Raw genomic sequence first — 16031 nt, forward strand, 5'->3', positions numbered from 1 at the left:
CAGTACTGGTAACAGAAACATATTTCAGTGCTCCCTGCTACCGAGGGCACTAGTGACAGCTTAGAGCCTATGATGTGACCTGAAAAAAATCATGCGTGAGTCAAAATTGTAATGGCCCCTGTCTCATCAACAGAACATATAATATAAATGGGTAAATACATCTGATATTATATTCAGATTCACCACCCTGTAACTTTCCACTGTCTATGAGTAAGACATGAGTTGAACACATGAACGGTAGCTTTCCCAAGAGGGAGAAGCCTGTAGTGGACGTCTCCCCTACAACTGCGTAGCTGCATCCCACCTGCTACGTCTTCCCTAGCAACCAAACTAGCGGCCCAGGGGGGCGTCACCAGATGCCACCGTATCCTAGCAACAGAGCCAAAAGACCGGCGACTTTCTGGGGTTTCCCACCATGACTCACAGATGACTCACGGCTGCTGGGTATATAAGCTCTGTCTCTCCATTGAGATTCATTCTGGCCTCACTTCTTGAACACGCAACACCTCCTCCTCCTCCGCTGCCTGGCGGCCCTCGCTTCTCCTCCGCCTGCCTGGCAGTCCTCGCTCCCGTCAGCGAGCATGGCGACCCACCAGCTGTCCTTCTCTGAGCTTCCTCACCAACCAGCTCTCATTCTGCTCTCGGTTCCTGAACACGCAACACCTCCTCCCAGCAAGCTCCTGGCTGTCCCGTTCTCATTCAACCTGGAGGCCAGCAACAGGCAACAACTTCTCTAACGAAGCTCCTGCACATCTACCTCCTTCAACACGCTACTCACCGAACGTGCCTACTGAGCAGCTCCTCACCACACGGCACCTCCAGCACCAGACTGTCTATCATATAACTTATATTATACAAGAAAACCACCTTAGAGTTTCCATCCATCCTGAGTGCTAGACAACATTATATCACGAAACCCTACAAGCCCATATGTCAGCATCTATGTAAGAGCGCACCAGAGGTGACGCTCTTACCTCAGTCACTCACATCAACTAATATGGAATGGACGTGATCAACATTTATATTCATAAACACAGTCCTCTTTCTCGTTCACTCATAAATAGTGGAACTTACTGTTGATCTGCACTCAGGAATTATAGACATAATCCTTTTATAATAAAACAAGGAACTCCAATTGGGTTTCGTTACTAAAACCCCAATATCTAATATATGTGAACAACCCGGTTAACTGGGGGATTAACCGATGGATTCATATAGGTGGCAGCCTGGTGGTTAACGGATACGTTAAACTAGTAGACATGCCAAGACGTCTGTGTTTTGTGAAAACAAAGAAACAGAAAACAGTGACGCGTTACATAATCCGAGTGTTTAAAACTATATCCCGTATTGAGACGATACTTAGTGAGTGCTCCTCATCTCTGTCACATACCAAACGTGCAGAATTATTAATATATCATACAGCCAGTTTGGTGAAAATCCTGTTATTACCAGTGAAGAAACCCAGAAGTCAGCATTCTCCAGTACAGTGTTGCAGATGGTTTCATAATCTATACTAACAGTTGACATTGCACAAGTAGCTGTACGGTTGTGTGGTGTCGCGAGCGCGTCGATTACAGAAGATCTGGTGTCATCAGACAGTTCTCCATATATACGAGACTGCAAAGGTTTGGCGCACGGCAGTCACGACAGCGGCTTAGCAGCAAGAAGACAAAAATCCATCATCATCAATATTTGTTCAACCGTGGAGGTACTCCCCTATCCTGTAGTGGACTCGCCCATCATCGAGGTAGCTGTGCGTCATCTTTCGTTGCCAAGGGAACCAGCTGGAGGCGTGCGCACTCATTCAAGGACGAAGCTCCGCCTACTCTACCCCACTCCACCTCAGATATCACCTGGAAGGATCGCGTTTTCTTTACAGACGCCTGTACCCTGTAATAGGTATTTAAAGTTACATAATTATACACACATGAACACGTTCGAGAGATATCTTCACAACGATAGGAACGTCGGATAGGAGTATTTCATTGATAAAGTGTCTTATGTATATAAAGTGTACTAAAGTTCTATAATTTACAGTGGTTATTTCGTGTCTGTTTAATTATTGATAGTTTAATTATTTTAACTACAATTTTTTTTTAATCATTTCTTGTAAATGAGAGGCAAGTAATTTGCTTTTACCGTTAATTATTCTTTGGCTCACACGGAACTTCTTAGATAATTTTCAAAGTTTCCAATGTCTAAAGGTGACGACCTTGTACGCCTAACGCATCTATTTGCTGATACTGTACTCAGAGATGATCCAGCAGAGGCTGATTTTGAACTTGAGTCAGAACACAGTCAGTCGATTCGGTAGGAAGTAGTGAGAAAGTTATTGAGGAATCATATGACGAATTAAACCGTCGTATCTTAAGGTCTGGAAATAAATATAGTACCTCACCTCAGTATACACAGGCAGTTAACCCTGTTTCAGGTGACAGTGTGTCTGCTTCTCAGTCAGTAACACTCCTATTAACCCAGCCTTCGGTTAGGAGTAAGAATACTAACTTGCTAAATACTAAAACTACAATGACTTCCTCTAACCCTCACACCAGTACTACTACCACAGCAACTAAACCTGATAATGTTATTAATATCATGCAGCGTGGCGACTACGTTCGCAATTTTACGGGCCAAGATGATTTTCGGGTTGCGCATTTCATTCGTGCATGTGAAGATACCATGCGCACCGGTAAAATAACAAGTGACGAAGAGAAGAAAGCATTTGTACGCTCCCATATTACGCAGGGATCTTACGCTGGTAATCATTTAAATGCGTACGGGTTACAAGACCCTAGTTATGAAAAATTTAAACGCACACTTATGGGAATTTTTGGGGGTAGGTCACAGTTGGGCAAACTACAATGGATCTTCAGATGGTTGGACCGTTGTACGCCAATGGTTCACGCCCAGACACCAGTCGTCGCAGTGGACATCGCAGGTGAAGTTCGCCAAGATATGAAGGCGACATTCAGAGGTTCAGGTTGGTACGACTAAGATGGTAAAATGTCAGCGACCAAGGTGGAGACGTTAATAGAATTGATTAGATTCCTGCTAGTTATTCGTCGTCCCCTGTACAGCCGGGCACAAGAGGTACAGTTCGAACCGCCTATAGATATGGTTGAGTACGCAAACAGACTCTGCCCCATGGCTACAGGTCCTCTAATGGCGCAGCCTTCCATGATTACGGCGCAGCCTTCCACGTCTACGGCGCAACCCCAGATACTTCAGATGGCACACATGTCTCCACCCCAAACTCCTTATACGACACCAATAGCTCCGATTGCACCTCAACACCGGACATATAAACAAGGTACTCCTTTACGATGTGCTCATTGTAATAAACGTGGCCATGTAATAGAAGACTGTTTTCAGCTCCAGGGTAATAATGCAAAGTTCAAGGACACATCCGGTGCCAAGCAGTTCCCAAGGTCATACACGGAGGCAGCTAAGGTGGCACCTCCACCTACCCAGAAAGCGCGCAAGTGGTGCGCACTACACAAGTCGACATCTCATAATACACAAGAGTGCGGCTTGGTAATGAAGGCTAGGAATTTGGACCTTAGTGAAACACAGGTGTAAGCAGAAGCGTCCCCAAGACAAGTCGTCGGGGGAAGACCAGCGCTCATCATAACATCGAGAGGGATAGGTACAATATATCCTGCCTCTCCTCACAGCACTTCTATAGCGGCCTCGTTAGTAGCGGCGCCAAGCAAAGTGGGAGTGTTGTCAGTGCCGGTGAGGGTTGATAGTACAAGATTGGCTCTTGATATTGACACGGGTGCTTGAGCGAATGTATTGGCCTTGACATCCTATCAAGAGTTACAACGTAAATTCCCTCACCGCGACTTCAAATGGAGGCCCAGTAACGCTGAGCTCGAAGGAGTATCAGGTACTCAGTTGAGCATTAATGGAATGGTGACGTTACCACTCAGATTTTCAAGACGTGGTTCTCCCTTCTACGCGGACTTTTATGTAGTTCAGCAGTTCAATTTGCCAGCTGACGGGTTACTTGATCTCCCATCCCTTAGAACGAACATGATGGATGTTCATCCACGTAATCATACTATTACGTTTAAAGGTGTTTCCTACAACGCTATGATTCATTCTGAACCTATGCTCACCGCTAGATCGAAAGTGTTGTCCACCAATCCTATTAAGAGGAAGGCGGATCATGCGTCAGAGCTACCTCATGACCTCAAACCCACACTTTCCCAGCGTGATTATAGCAGCAATAGTTGGAAGATCGTACCTGCAGTTTTGAAGAGTACTCTCCATTACCAGAATGAGAAAATCACCAAAGCAACTGTCGAATTACCCGACGTGTACACGGGCACAGATGTTGTGTGTCTCCCGGAAACGTGCAAGGTAAAAGGGCTATCGTGTGAGTCTACGTTGAGCACCATACGCCCAGGCGGTTTGACAGGCGTCCTGATACTGAATAGAACAGGCGTTCAACGGATATTAAAGAAAGGCTGTTATTTGTGTGATTTTCTTGTATATCACAACAATGTCGAAGTACAGCCTACAAAATTTCCAATTGGTAGTATTGTTACGCAATACCAACAGAATCGGCAGGACAGGATAGATCAAATAGCGCCACATGTTAAGGCAGATTAGCACGTTGTTATCTGACAATTCAAGAGTTTGACCCCGAGTTTAGATATTTACCTGGGAGGGCGAATGTTGTCGCCGACGCTCTGTCAAGAAATATAGCACCAGTAATGCCTGTACCAACCTTCACTCTTTCGCAACTGGAAGATGAGCAACGACGCGACCCATTATGGTCAGCAGTCATTTTTGCTCTCGAATCGGGAGAGGATGTTAAACTCCCCAAATTAATTCTTCCCTTAAGTCATTTTGAATTACGACATAACATACTCCATAGGTCGAAAAAGACGCCAGAGGGTAATGTGTCTCAGTCGTACCTGACACTTTGTGTAAAGCGGTTATAACATTGTTCCATGATGTCCCACAGGCAGGTCACCAGGGTCGTGACAAATGCCTAGCGGAATTACGAAAGAAGTATTTCTGGAACACTATGAAGAAAGATATAGAATTACACATTGCTAATTGTTTGGCATGTGCTCAACATAAAGGTTTTACAGGATCACCAGCCCCGATTCTACAATATCCTACACCAAACCGTCCGTTTGACACAGTCGCTATTGACTTGTTACAACTCCCGAAGAGTCATCAGGGATCAACGTACGTCTTGGTGCGTGTGGATCATTTTTCCAGGTTCGTGGTCTTGGTCCCACTAAAATATAAAACGGCCGATGCTGTGGCCTATGCATTAGTGATGTATCTTATATGTCCATATACTACGCCTAAAGTTCTGCTCTCTGATAATGGGGCAGAGTTCAAGAATCAGCTAGTAGCGCAAATATGTGCGCAATATGGAATTAAACAAAGTTTTGTGACAGCTTATCATCCACAGGCTAATGGCCTTGTTGAGAGAACTAATCGCAAAATCCTGGAGATACTGCGTCCGATTGTCAGTGATTTGCAATACGCATGGGAAGATTGGTTACCGCAGGTTGCAGCGTCTATAAATAGGTCAATTAATAGCTCTACGGGCAAATCACCCTACTACATTATCTATGGTACAGATAAACGTCTACCTTACGACATCCTTACAGATGCGCCATACTCGGTTTATAATATGGATGATTTCGCGGCCAAACAAATTCGTGTCTTTACGGATATTCATACCCAAGTCCGATCACATTTAGCGGCGTCGCGCGCCGAAATGATCATCAAGCAACATAAACATGCTAAACCTGTCGTATTAAACGTTGGAGACGCTGTTATGGTAAGAGAACCGGAAAGGAACTCCAAGTTTTCGGCTAAATTTTCAAGTCCATTCCGCATTATTGCTAAAGAAACAGGCAACAAATTTAAAATTTGGAAGCCTAATGCACAGATTGCAGATGTTGTGCATGCGGATCGCCTTAAAAAGACCCATGAGAATTTATTAACTCCAGTTGATGATGATGTGATAGACACCTCTTTACAGACTGTACAGAAGCAGAGTGTTCCTAATGACTATTGTATGAAACTTCGTTCTGCAAGTAGATGTTAAGCCGTGTGTAATCTCTTACAGAATGGCTTGGAACATCACTGTGTTGCTTCTACTGTGTTGTTGCACCGTTGTGTTGACAGACATGTCCACATCCGTCCTCAAACCTGGTGCGCTAGTTGCACCTCTCGGACGCATTCTCATAGTTGAGGACGTGGTGAACATCAAGTATGAACTCCATCCACTGCTCCATCTTCCGCGTCAGATGGACAACGTCGACGCCCAACTACAATCAGCATTGGACATCCTTCATGGTCTCAGCGCAGCTTCTAATGAATCGACGATAGTTTCACACACTATTGACGTTCTACACTTTCGTCTCCAGAACCTTCGCAAGCTTCTCGTCGATGTTGGGAAGAATTTACCAGCGTCTCAAGTGGATCTTGTTAAGGAAGTGCATTCTCAGACACGATGAAAAAGGGGTCTCTTTAATTTTGTGGGTCTTATCCAAAGCACTTTGTTTGGCACGGCAACGGCCGATGATGTAGCTAAATTGGGGGACCGAAAGAACATTGTCGTTCAGGCTGCATCTCAGCAGAATCGTGTTGTTTCTCAAACCTTTCATGCGATTACTGCTTTAGAATCAAAGGTTAATGCAATATATCGGAGTCTAACCAAGTTTCGAGGATTGTTAGTAGGTTACAGAACACAGTCCCGACGTTAGAATGGCTCCTTTATTTCACAGAATATTTGCATGCTGCGGAAATTTCAGTTCAAAAGATTGTAACCTCTAAAAATGAACTAATTGACAGCATTGTAGATGCAGGGATAGGACGTGTGGATGCAAAGCTTGTGCCTGTGCAGACGCTTCTTGACGCTTTACAGATGGCCAAGTTGCAGTATCAATTAACTCCTATTTTTAATGACAATGAGGTTGAACATTATTACCCACTGTTGGAGTCGACTCTCACGCACGATGCTATCCTGATCCACATTCCTATGCGAGGGCAACATCAGTTTACTGCATGGCATTTAGAACCCTTCCCCTGGTTTGTTAACGACACACTCTATACTCTGGATAGGCCTAAAGAACTTTTCCTAATAGATGAAGATTATTCCTTATTGTTAATAGAGGATCCTAAGGTACTGTCACGGTGTAAGTCGTCTTATCTACACCTACACGTATGTCCAGCCTACATGTTCGCGTTTATTCCTTGCGCAATGCAGTTATAGGCCAGTTAGTCTCAAAACAATGTTTCACGCTCATCTTCACAATGTGCAATATTTGTTCTTTCCAAATCTTACTACTGTTATTTAAAATGCCATGATGGTGTTAAGCAGCAAGTTGTGAAAGGGCATTACAAGGCTCCGGATTACTGTGAAATCACTTGTGGTACATTACGGACCTTGCCTACTCATCAGCACTTTGCTTTAAATATACAACTCAAGTCTGCTTTAATTCAACTTCCTGTCATGAATTTCACTATAATGTATATTCAAATTGTTTCAGAGAAATAAAAAAATCTAGCATTCTTGAAAGAGACACATTTTGCTGATTTGGGTAATAATTTGCCATTTTTTCTATCACGGGAATTTGCCATACCAAGCCTTACAATTCCCCCAATTATGTTAATTTTGACAATTATGTTTCTGTTCTGTTATTATAAGGCAGTGTCATCGAAAATGAACGCTGTTCATAACATATTAACCCGTAAGACAATAAAGTTTAGGTCCCCTGTAGTAGCTAATACCCCTACAGTAGTAGAATCCCCAGATTAGTGTCTACACATCTGTTTATAACATGGTTAGGTTGTCTAGGATGTACTGTACTCTGTGAGCTTATTTAGGCCTCACGGAGCTCGGCTGGTAGGTGACCGAGCAATGTAATGGCCCCTGTCTCATCAACAGAACATATTATATAAATGGGTCAATACATCTGATATTATATTCAAATTCACCACCCTGTAACTTTCCACTGTCTATGAGTAAGACATGAGTTGAACACGTGAACGGTAGCTTTCCCAAGAGGGAGAAGCCCATATGTCAGCATCTATGTAAGCGCGCACCAGAGGCGACGCTCTTAGCTCAGTCACTCACATCAACTAATATGGAACGGACGTGATCAACGCTTATGTTCATAAACACCGTCCTCTTTCTCGTTCACTCATAAATAGTGGAACTTACAGTTGATCTACACTCAGGAATTATAGACATAATCCTTTTATAATAAAACAAGGAACTCCAATTGGGTTTCGTTACTAAAACCCCAATATCTAATATATGTGAACAACCCAGTTAACTGGGGGATTAAGTTATTTAATTAACTGAGCTGATATCTATTGTTATTAATTTTATTACTGTGACAATTTGTTTTGCAACATCACTCTCAGGCAAGCAAGACCACACATCATTTTGAAACAATGCTGCAAGTTCCTTGTCATCCTCTGAAGCAAAACTATGAGTTCCAAGAGGCGATAACTTCACCAATGATAAAGTATGAGCATAGATGCTTTACCCTTTGGGATAATGCAATCTCCCTTAAGACAATACAATCTTGACTGGAAACAATAGTTACTTTCACCTTTCCTTAAATATTACTATCCCTCTACTTGAGGCATCATTAGATACCCAAGACAGTTTTGCCGCTTCCACATGAGACTTTGCTGCTACTTCCCCACAGAAGGTATCACCATTTCTTCCCCCCAGAGTGAGACAAAGGCGTAACTGACCAGTGTTGTCATGTGTTCTAGCATGGTGCTTGGGCTTGGCTCGAAGGCCACAAGCTCCCTTTTGCCGTCCTTCAGAACTCTCCTGCCAGCGGCGTCCTCTGGCTCCGTCTTGGCCCTCTTCTCTGCTCTGTGCTTCATCATCTGGGCACGGTCCTCCTCCGACATTACCCAGGACCTCTCCATCCCAATAGACGTACACTTCCTGTACCTGTAAGGTTGCCAAATGTGTTAGGCATACACTTCCCGTATCTTGTCTCGTGACAAATGTGATAAACGTTCACCAAATGAGACATGGAAGACTTTTTCTTTATGTACTTCAGGGCGAGGGAGGGTGAAGATAGATGTATTTCCTGTAATTGAGAGAGAGGGAAGGATAAGACAGACGAGCTTTCTGTACTTGAGGAGGAGGGAGACACACGAAAGAAGAAAACCACTTCTTTGACACCCAAGGGTTTAAAGGCTGACATGATTCCCCCCCTCCCCTCAAAAACAGTCAAGCGCGCAATCACACCTTAAAAAATTAGGCGTAAGATATTGTAATTTTTGGCATCACCGCCTTACATCCCCAGATGGAGCGATGTCGGCGATGTGATCTGAGGATATTAATGGCTAACAGATAAGGCCTTGAAAAGTTAACTTGATATATAATTTCATCCACCAGACACTATATAATATACAGTAGATTGTTGTGCTAACATTACCCAAAATAAAAAACAACGATTTACGAAATGGGGACAAATAACAGTAATTACTTATATGTCATTTATATATCAAATTTGTAAAATAAGTCGTAAGGCAACACCACATGCGTGTGGGAAGAACACAGTAGGTGAGCCCGGTTGTTAGTGGTGTTTCGGGTGTGACAGTTCATTACCCCTTTTTGGGCTATTATCTTTGTACTGTATTCTAATTTTTAATTCCCTCACAAAAATATCTTATAAAGTCTTCTAAACAAAATATGAACCAATAACTACAATGACATAATACTGACATGGATCTCACTGGAGAGTGGAGGTGTGGGCTCCCTCCGAAGAGGCGGATATGAAGGATGTTTTAACGTATTTTCTTACCCTGGGGTTATGCTAAAACAATGGTACAAAAACAACACTGAAATAAATCAGCTCTGTAGTTGACCTTTAAGTCACTTCATACAAAGGGAGAAGGTATCGCTGGTCAAAGGTCAGGTTGAGTTAAGTCATCAATTAAATTATGAGAGGTAAGGTTAAGATTAAGTTTATTTTCAGTTAGTTTATGTCAAGTTAAATGGGTTAGGGTAAGTAGTAGGCAGCTATCAAACAGAGAGGTACTAACAGCTAGGAAGAAGTTATTGGAAGCATAATGTGTTGTCTAATAGTAGACCCTCCTGCTATATGGCATCATAAAAATTGGGATCAAGTCCCAGGTTGGTGATCTTACTTTCTGCCTCATTTGCACACAATTGCAGGGTCTCAATTGTTCCTCTTACTTGACGATACAACCCATATATTGTTTATCACTCTAGATCTGTTTTATTTTCCCATTTCTGTATTTATATCGTGATGCAATTTATTTATTAATTTTTTTCGTCCCCCCAGACCTCGATGTGGGTCGCAGACCTGTGCCTGGGTAGGTTAATCCCTATATGATAAGGTTAAGTTAGATGAGCTTAATTTAGGTTAGGTTTGTTTAGGTTAAGTCTTATGATAAATTAAGTTTGACGAATTTAAGTTTGGCACTTGTTTTTTTAGATCACAATTATAATCTCGCTCTGTTGAGCTTAGTTATTAACAGACATAGTAACTTTGGTAAAAACAGTCCGAGAGCGTTTAGAGTTGCGGTAACTGTGGTCGACAATCCTCAGATATTAGGACGATACTCTATTTGTTTTATATGCTAACTACGTCAGCACAAATAGATTTTTTTCAGAATTACTTTTGTGTTAACAGGCAATCGGTTCTCTCTAACTATCTTAATACCCAAAACCAACACTGAACATCCCATCACAAGTACTAGACACCACAGCAGTAAATGAGAGGCAGAGTGTGGGACTGACCTGCAGTACTGGCAACATTTCCGGGAGGCGATGTTGATGACGCAGTGACCATCGTACGGGCACGTGAAATTAACAAACGCGTCGTTGTGAACTGCACGACGGAAGAACGCCTTACATGAGTCACACGAGAGACCTGCAGGTGAAGCACTAAGGTGAGTCAAAGTAGTTTAGGAGAAACTTATGTAACACTACAGTAAGGTGAGTTACAGTAGATTAGAAGAAACTTATGTCACACTAAGGTGAGTTACAATAGTTTAGGAGCAACTTATGTCACACTACAGTACGGTGAGTTACAGTAGTTTAGGAACAACTTAAGTCACACTACAGTAAGGTGAGTTACAATAGTTTAAGAACAACTTATGTCACACTACAGTAAGGCGATGTATAGTAGTTTAGGAGCAACATATTTCACACTACAGTAAGGTGAGTTACAATAGTTTAGGAGCAACTTATGTCACACTACAGTACGGTGAGTTACAGTAGTTTAGAAGCAGCTTAAGTCACACTAAAGTAAGGTGAGTTACAGTAGTTTAGGAAAAACACATCTCACACTAAGGTGAGCTACAGTAGTTTAGAAGCAACATATGTCACACTACAGTAAGGTGAGTTACAGTACCTTTGGAGCAACTTATGTCACACTACAGTAAGGTGAGTTACAGTAGTTTAGGAGCAACTTATGTCACACAGTAAGGTGAGTTACAGTAGTTTAGGAACAACTTATGTCACACTACAGTAAGGTGAGTTACAGTAGTTTAAGAACAACTTATGTCACACTACAGTACGGTGAGTTACAGTAGTTTAGGAAAAACACATCTCACTAAGGTGAGCTACAGTAGTTTAGAAGCAACATATGTCACACTACAGTAAGGTGAGTTACAGTACTTTAGGAGCAACTTATGTCACATTACAGTAAGGTGAGTTACAGTAGTTTAGGAGCAACTTATGTCACACAGTAAGGTGAGTTACAGTAGTTTAGGAACAACTTATGCCACACTACAGTAAGGTGAGTTACAGTACTTTAGGAACAACTTATGTCACACTACAGTAAGGTGAGTTACAGTAGGTCTGGAGCAACTTATGTCGCTCTACAGTAAGGTGAGTTACAGTAATTTAGGAGCAACTTATGTCACACTACAGTAAGGTGAGTTACAGTAGTTTAGGAGAAACTTAAGTCACACTACAGTAAGGTGAGTTACAGTAGTTTAGGAGCAACTTAAGTCACACTACAGAAAGGTGAGTTACAGTAGTTTAGGAGCAACTTATGTCACACTACAGTAAAGTGCGTAACAGTAGTTTAAGAGCAACTTAAGTCACACTACAGTAAGGTGAGTTACAGTAGTTTAGGAGCAACTTACCTCACACTAATGTGAGTTACAGTAGTTTAGGAGCAACTTAGGTCACACTACAGTATGGTGAGTTACAGTAGTTTAGGAGCAACTTATCTCACACTAAGGTGGGTCATAGTAGTTTAGGAGCAACTTATGTCACACAGTAAGGTGAGTTACAGTAGTTTAGGAACAACTTATGTCACACTACAGTAAGGTGAGTTACAGTAGTTCTGGAGCAACTTATGTCACTCTATAGTAAGGTGAGTTACAGTAGTTTAGGAGCAACTTATGTCATACTACAGTGAGGTGAGTTACAGTAGTTTAGGAGAAACTTAAGTCACACTACAGTAAGGTGAGTCACAGTAGTTTAGGAACAACTTATGCCACACTACAGTAAGGTGAGTTACAGTAGTTTAGGAACAACTTATGTCACACTACGATAAGGTGAGTTACAGTAGTTCTGGAGCAACTTATGTCACTCTACAGTAAGGTGAGTTACAGTAGTTTAGGAGAAACTTAAGTCACACTACAGTAAGGTGAGTTAAAGTAGTTTAGGAGCAACTTAGGTCACACTACAGTATGGTGAGTTACAGTAGTTTAGGAGCAACTTATCTCACACTAAGGTGAGTCATAGTAGTTTAGGAGAAACTTATGTCACACAGTAAGGTGAGTTACAGTAGTTTAGGAACAACTTATGTCACACTACAGTAAGGTGAGTTAAAGTAGTTCTGGAGCAACTTATGTCACTCTACAGTAAGGTGAGTTACAGTAGTTTAGGAGCAACTTATGTCGTACTACAGTGAGGTGAGTTACAGTAGTTTAGGAGAAACTTAAGTCACACTACAGTAAGGTGAGTTACAGTAGTTTAGGAACAACTTATGTCACACTACAGTAAGGTGAGTTACAGTAGTTTAGGAGCAACTTATCTCACACTAAGGTGAGTCATAGTAGTTTTGGAGCAACTTATGTCACACTACAGTAAGGTGAGTTACAGTAGTTTAGGAACAACTTATGTCACACTACAGTAAGGTGAGTTACAATAGTTTAGGAGCAACTTATGTCACACTACAGTAAGGTGAGTTACAGTAGTTTAGGAACAACTTATGTCACACTACAGTAAGGTGAGTTACAATAGTTTAGGAGCAACTTATGTCACAGTACAGTACGGTGAGTTACAGTAGTTTAAGAAGCAGCTTAAGTCACACTACAGTAAGGTGAGTTACAGTAGTTTAGGAAAAACACATCTCACACTAAGGTGAGTTACAGTAGTTTAGAAGCAACATATTTCACTCTACAGTAAGGTGAGTTACAGTATTTTAGGAGCAACTTATATCACACTACAGTAAGGTGAGTTACAGTAGTTTAAGAGCAATTTATGTCACACAGTAAGGTGAGTTACAGTAGTTTAGGAACAACTTATGTCACACTACAGTAAGGTGAGTTAAAGTAGTTATGGAGCAACTTATGTCACTCTACATTAAGGTGAGATACAGTAGTTTAGGAGAAACTTATGTCACACTACAGTAAGGTGAGTTACAGTAGTTTAGGAGAAATTTAAGTCACACTACAGTAAGGTGAGTTACAGTAGTGTAGGAGCAACTTAAGTCACACTACAGTAAGGTGAGTTACAGTAGTTTAGTAGCAACTTATGTCACACTACAGTAAAGTGAGTAACAGTAGTTTAAGAGCAACTTAAGTCACACTACAGTAAGGTGAGTTACAGTAGTTTAGGAGCAACTTAGGTCACACCACAGTATGGTGAGTTACAGTAGTTTTGGAGCAACTTATCTCACACTAAGGTGAGTCACAGTAGTTTAGGAGCAACTTATGTCACACAGTAAGGTGAGTTACAGTAATTTAGGAACAACTTATGTCACACTACAGTAAGGTGAGTTACAGTAGTTTAGGAGCAACTTATGTCACACTACAGTAAGGTGAGTTACAGTAGGTTAGGAACAACTTATGTCACACTACATTAATTTGAATTACAGTAGTTTAGGAACAACTTATGCCACTCTACAGGAGGTTGAGTTACAGTAGTTTAGAAGCAACTTAAGTCACACTACAGTAAGGTGAGTTATAGTAGTTTAGTAGCAACTTATGTCACACTACCGTAAGGTGAATTACAGTAGTTTAGGAGCAACCTAAGTCACACTACAGTAAGGTGAGTTAGAGTAGTTTAGGAACATCTTATGTCACACTACAGTAAGGTGAATTACAGTAGTTTAGGAGCAACATATGTCACACAGTAAGGTGAGTTACAGTAATTTAGGAACAACTTATGTCACACTACAGAGAGGTGAGTTACAGTAGCTTAGGAACAACTTATGTCACACTACAGTCAGGTGAGTTACAGTAGTTTAGGAACAACTTATGTCACACTACAGTAAGGTGAGTTACAGTAGTTCTGGAGCAACTTATGTCATACTACAGTGAGGTGAGTTACAGTAGTTTAGGAGAAACTTAAGTCACACTACAGTAAGGTGAGTTACAGTAGTTTAAGAAGCAGCTTAAGTCACACTACAGTAAGGTGAGTTACAGTAGTTTAGGAAAAACACATCTCACACTAAGGTGAGTTACAGTAGTTTAGAAGCAACATATTTCACTCTACAGTAAGGTGAGTTACAGTATTTTAGGAACAACTTATATCACACTACAGTAAGGTGAGTTACAGTAGTTTAAGAGCAATTTATGTCACACAGTAAGGTGAGTTACAGTAGTTTAGGAACAACTTATGTCACACTACAGTAAGGTGAGTTAAAGTAGTTATGGAGCAACTTATGTCACTCTACATTAAGGTGAGATACAGTAGTTTAGGAGAAACTTAAGTCACACTACAGTAAGGTGAGTCACAGTAGTTTAGGAACAACTTATGTCACACTACAGTAAGGTGAGTTACAGTAGTTTAGGAACAACTTATGTCACACTACGATAAGGTGAGTTACAGTAGTTCTGGAGCAACTTATGTCACTCTACAGTAAGGTGAGTTACAGTAGTTTAGGAGAAACTTAAGTCACACTACAGTAAGGTGAGTTAAAGTAGTTTAGGAGCAACTTAGGTCACACTACAGTATGGTGAGTTACAGTAGTTTAGGAGCAACTTATCTCACACTAAGGTGAGTCATAGTAGTTTAGGAGAAACTTATGTCACACAGTAAGGTGAGTTACAGTAGTTTAGGAACAACTTATGTCACACTACAGTAAGGTGAGTTAAAGTAGTTCTGGAGCAACTTATGTCACTCTACAGTAAGGTGAGTTACAGTAGTTTAGGAGCAACTTATGTCGTACTACAGTGAGGTGAGTTACAGTAGTTTAGGAGAAACTTAAGTCACACTACAGAAAGGTGAGTTACAGTAGTTTAGGAACAACTTATGTCACACTACAGTAAGGTGAGTTACAGTAGTTTAGGAGCAACTTATCTCACACTAAGGTGAGTCATAGTAGTTTTGGAGCAACTTATGTCACACTACAGTAAGGTGAGTTACAGTAGTTTAGGAACAACTTATGTCACACTACAGTAAGGTGAGTTACAATAGTTTAGGAGCAACTTATGTCACACTACAGTAAGGTGAGTTACAGTAGTTTAGGAACAACTTATGTCACACTACAGTAAGGTGAGTTACAATAGTTTAGGAGCAACTTATGTCACAGTACAGTACGGTGAGTTACAGTAGTTTAAGAAGCAGCTTAAGTCACACTACAGTAAGGTGAGTTACAGTAGTTTAGGAAAAACACATCTCACACTAAGGTGAGTTACAGTAGTTTAGAAGCAACATATTTCACTCTACAGTAAGGTGAGTTACAGTATTTTAGGAGCAACTTATATCACACTACAGTAAGGTGAGTTACAGTAGTTTAAGAGCAATTTATGTCACACAGTAAGGTGAGTTACAGTAGTTTAGGAACAACTTATGTCACACTACA

The 16031-nt window shown here is 41.3% G+C and overlaps 1 protein-coding gene across 1 annotated transcript in view; it reads right to left on the reverse strand.

Annotated features, from left to right (window-relative positions):
• LOC121871013 (bromodomain-containing protein 4B-like) overlaps positions 1-16031 on the reverse strand; it is an 85334-nt gene that overhangs the window by 19103 nt on the left and 50200 nt on the right. Inside the window, exons 4-5 of the mRNA XM_042373068.1 lie at positions 10781-10913; positions 8749-8956 (exon numbers count right to left, since the gene is read on the reverse strand). Of these exons, the coding sequence (XP_042229002.1) occupies positions 8749-8956; positions 10781-10913 (341 nt within the window). The remainder of the gene's footprint in view (positions 1-8748; positions 8957-10780; positions 10914-16031) is intronic.

The sequence above is a fragment of the Homarus americanus genome, unplaced genomic scaffold (assembly GCF_018991925.1).
Source record: "Homarus americanus isolate GMGI-L3 unplaced genomic scaffold, GMGI_Hamer_2.0 scaffold52512, whole genome shotgun sequence".
NCBI classification, from domain to species: domain Eukaryota; kingdom Metazoa; phylum Arthropoda; class Malacostraca; order Decapoda; family Nephropidae; genus Homarus; species Homarus americanus.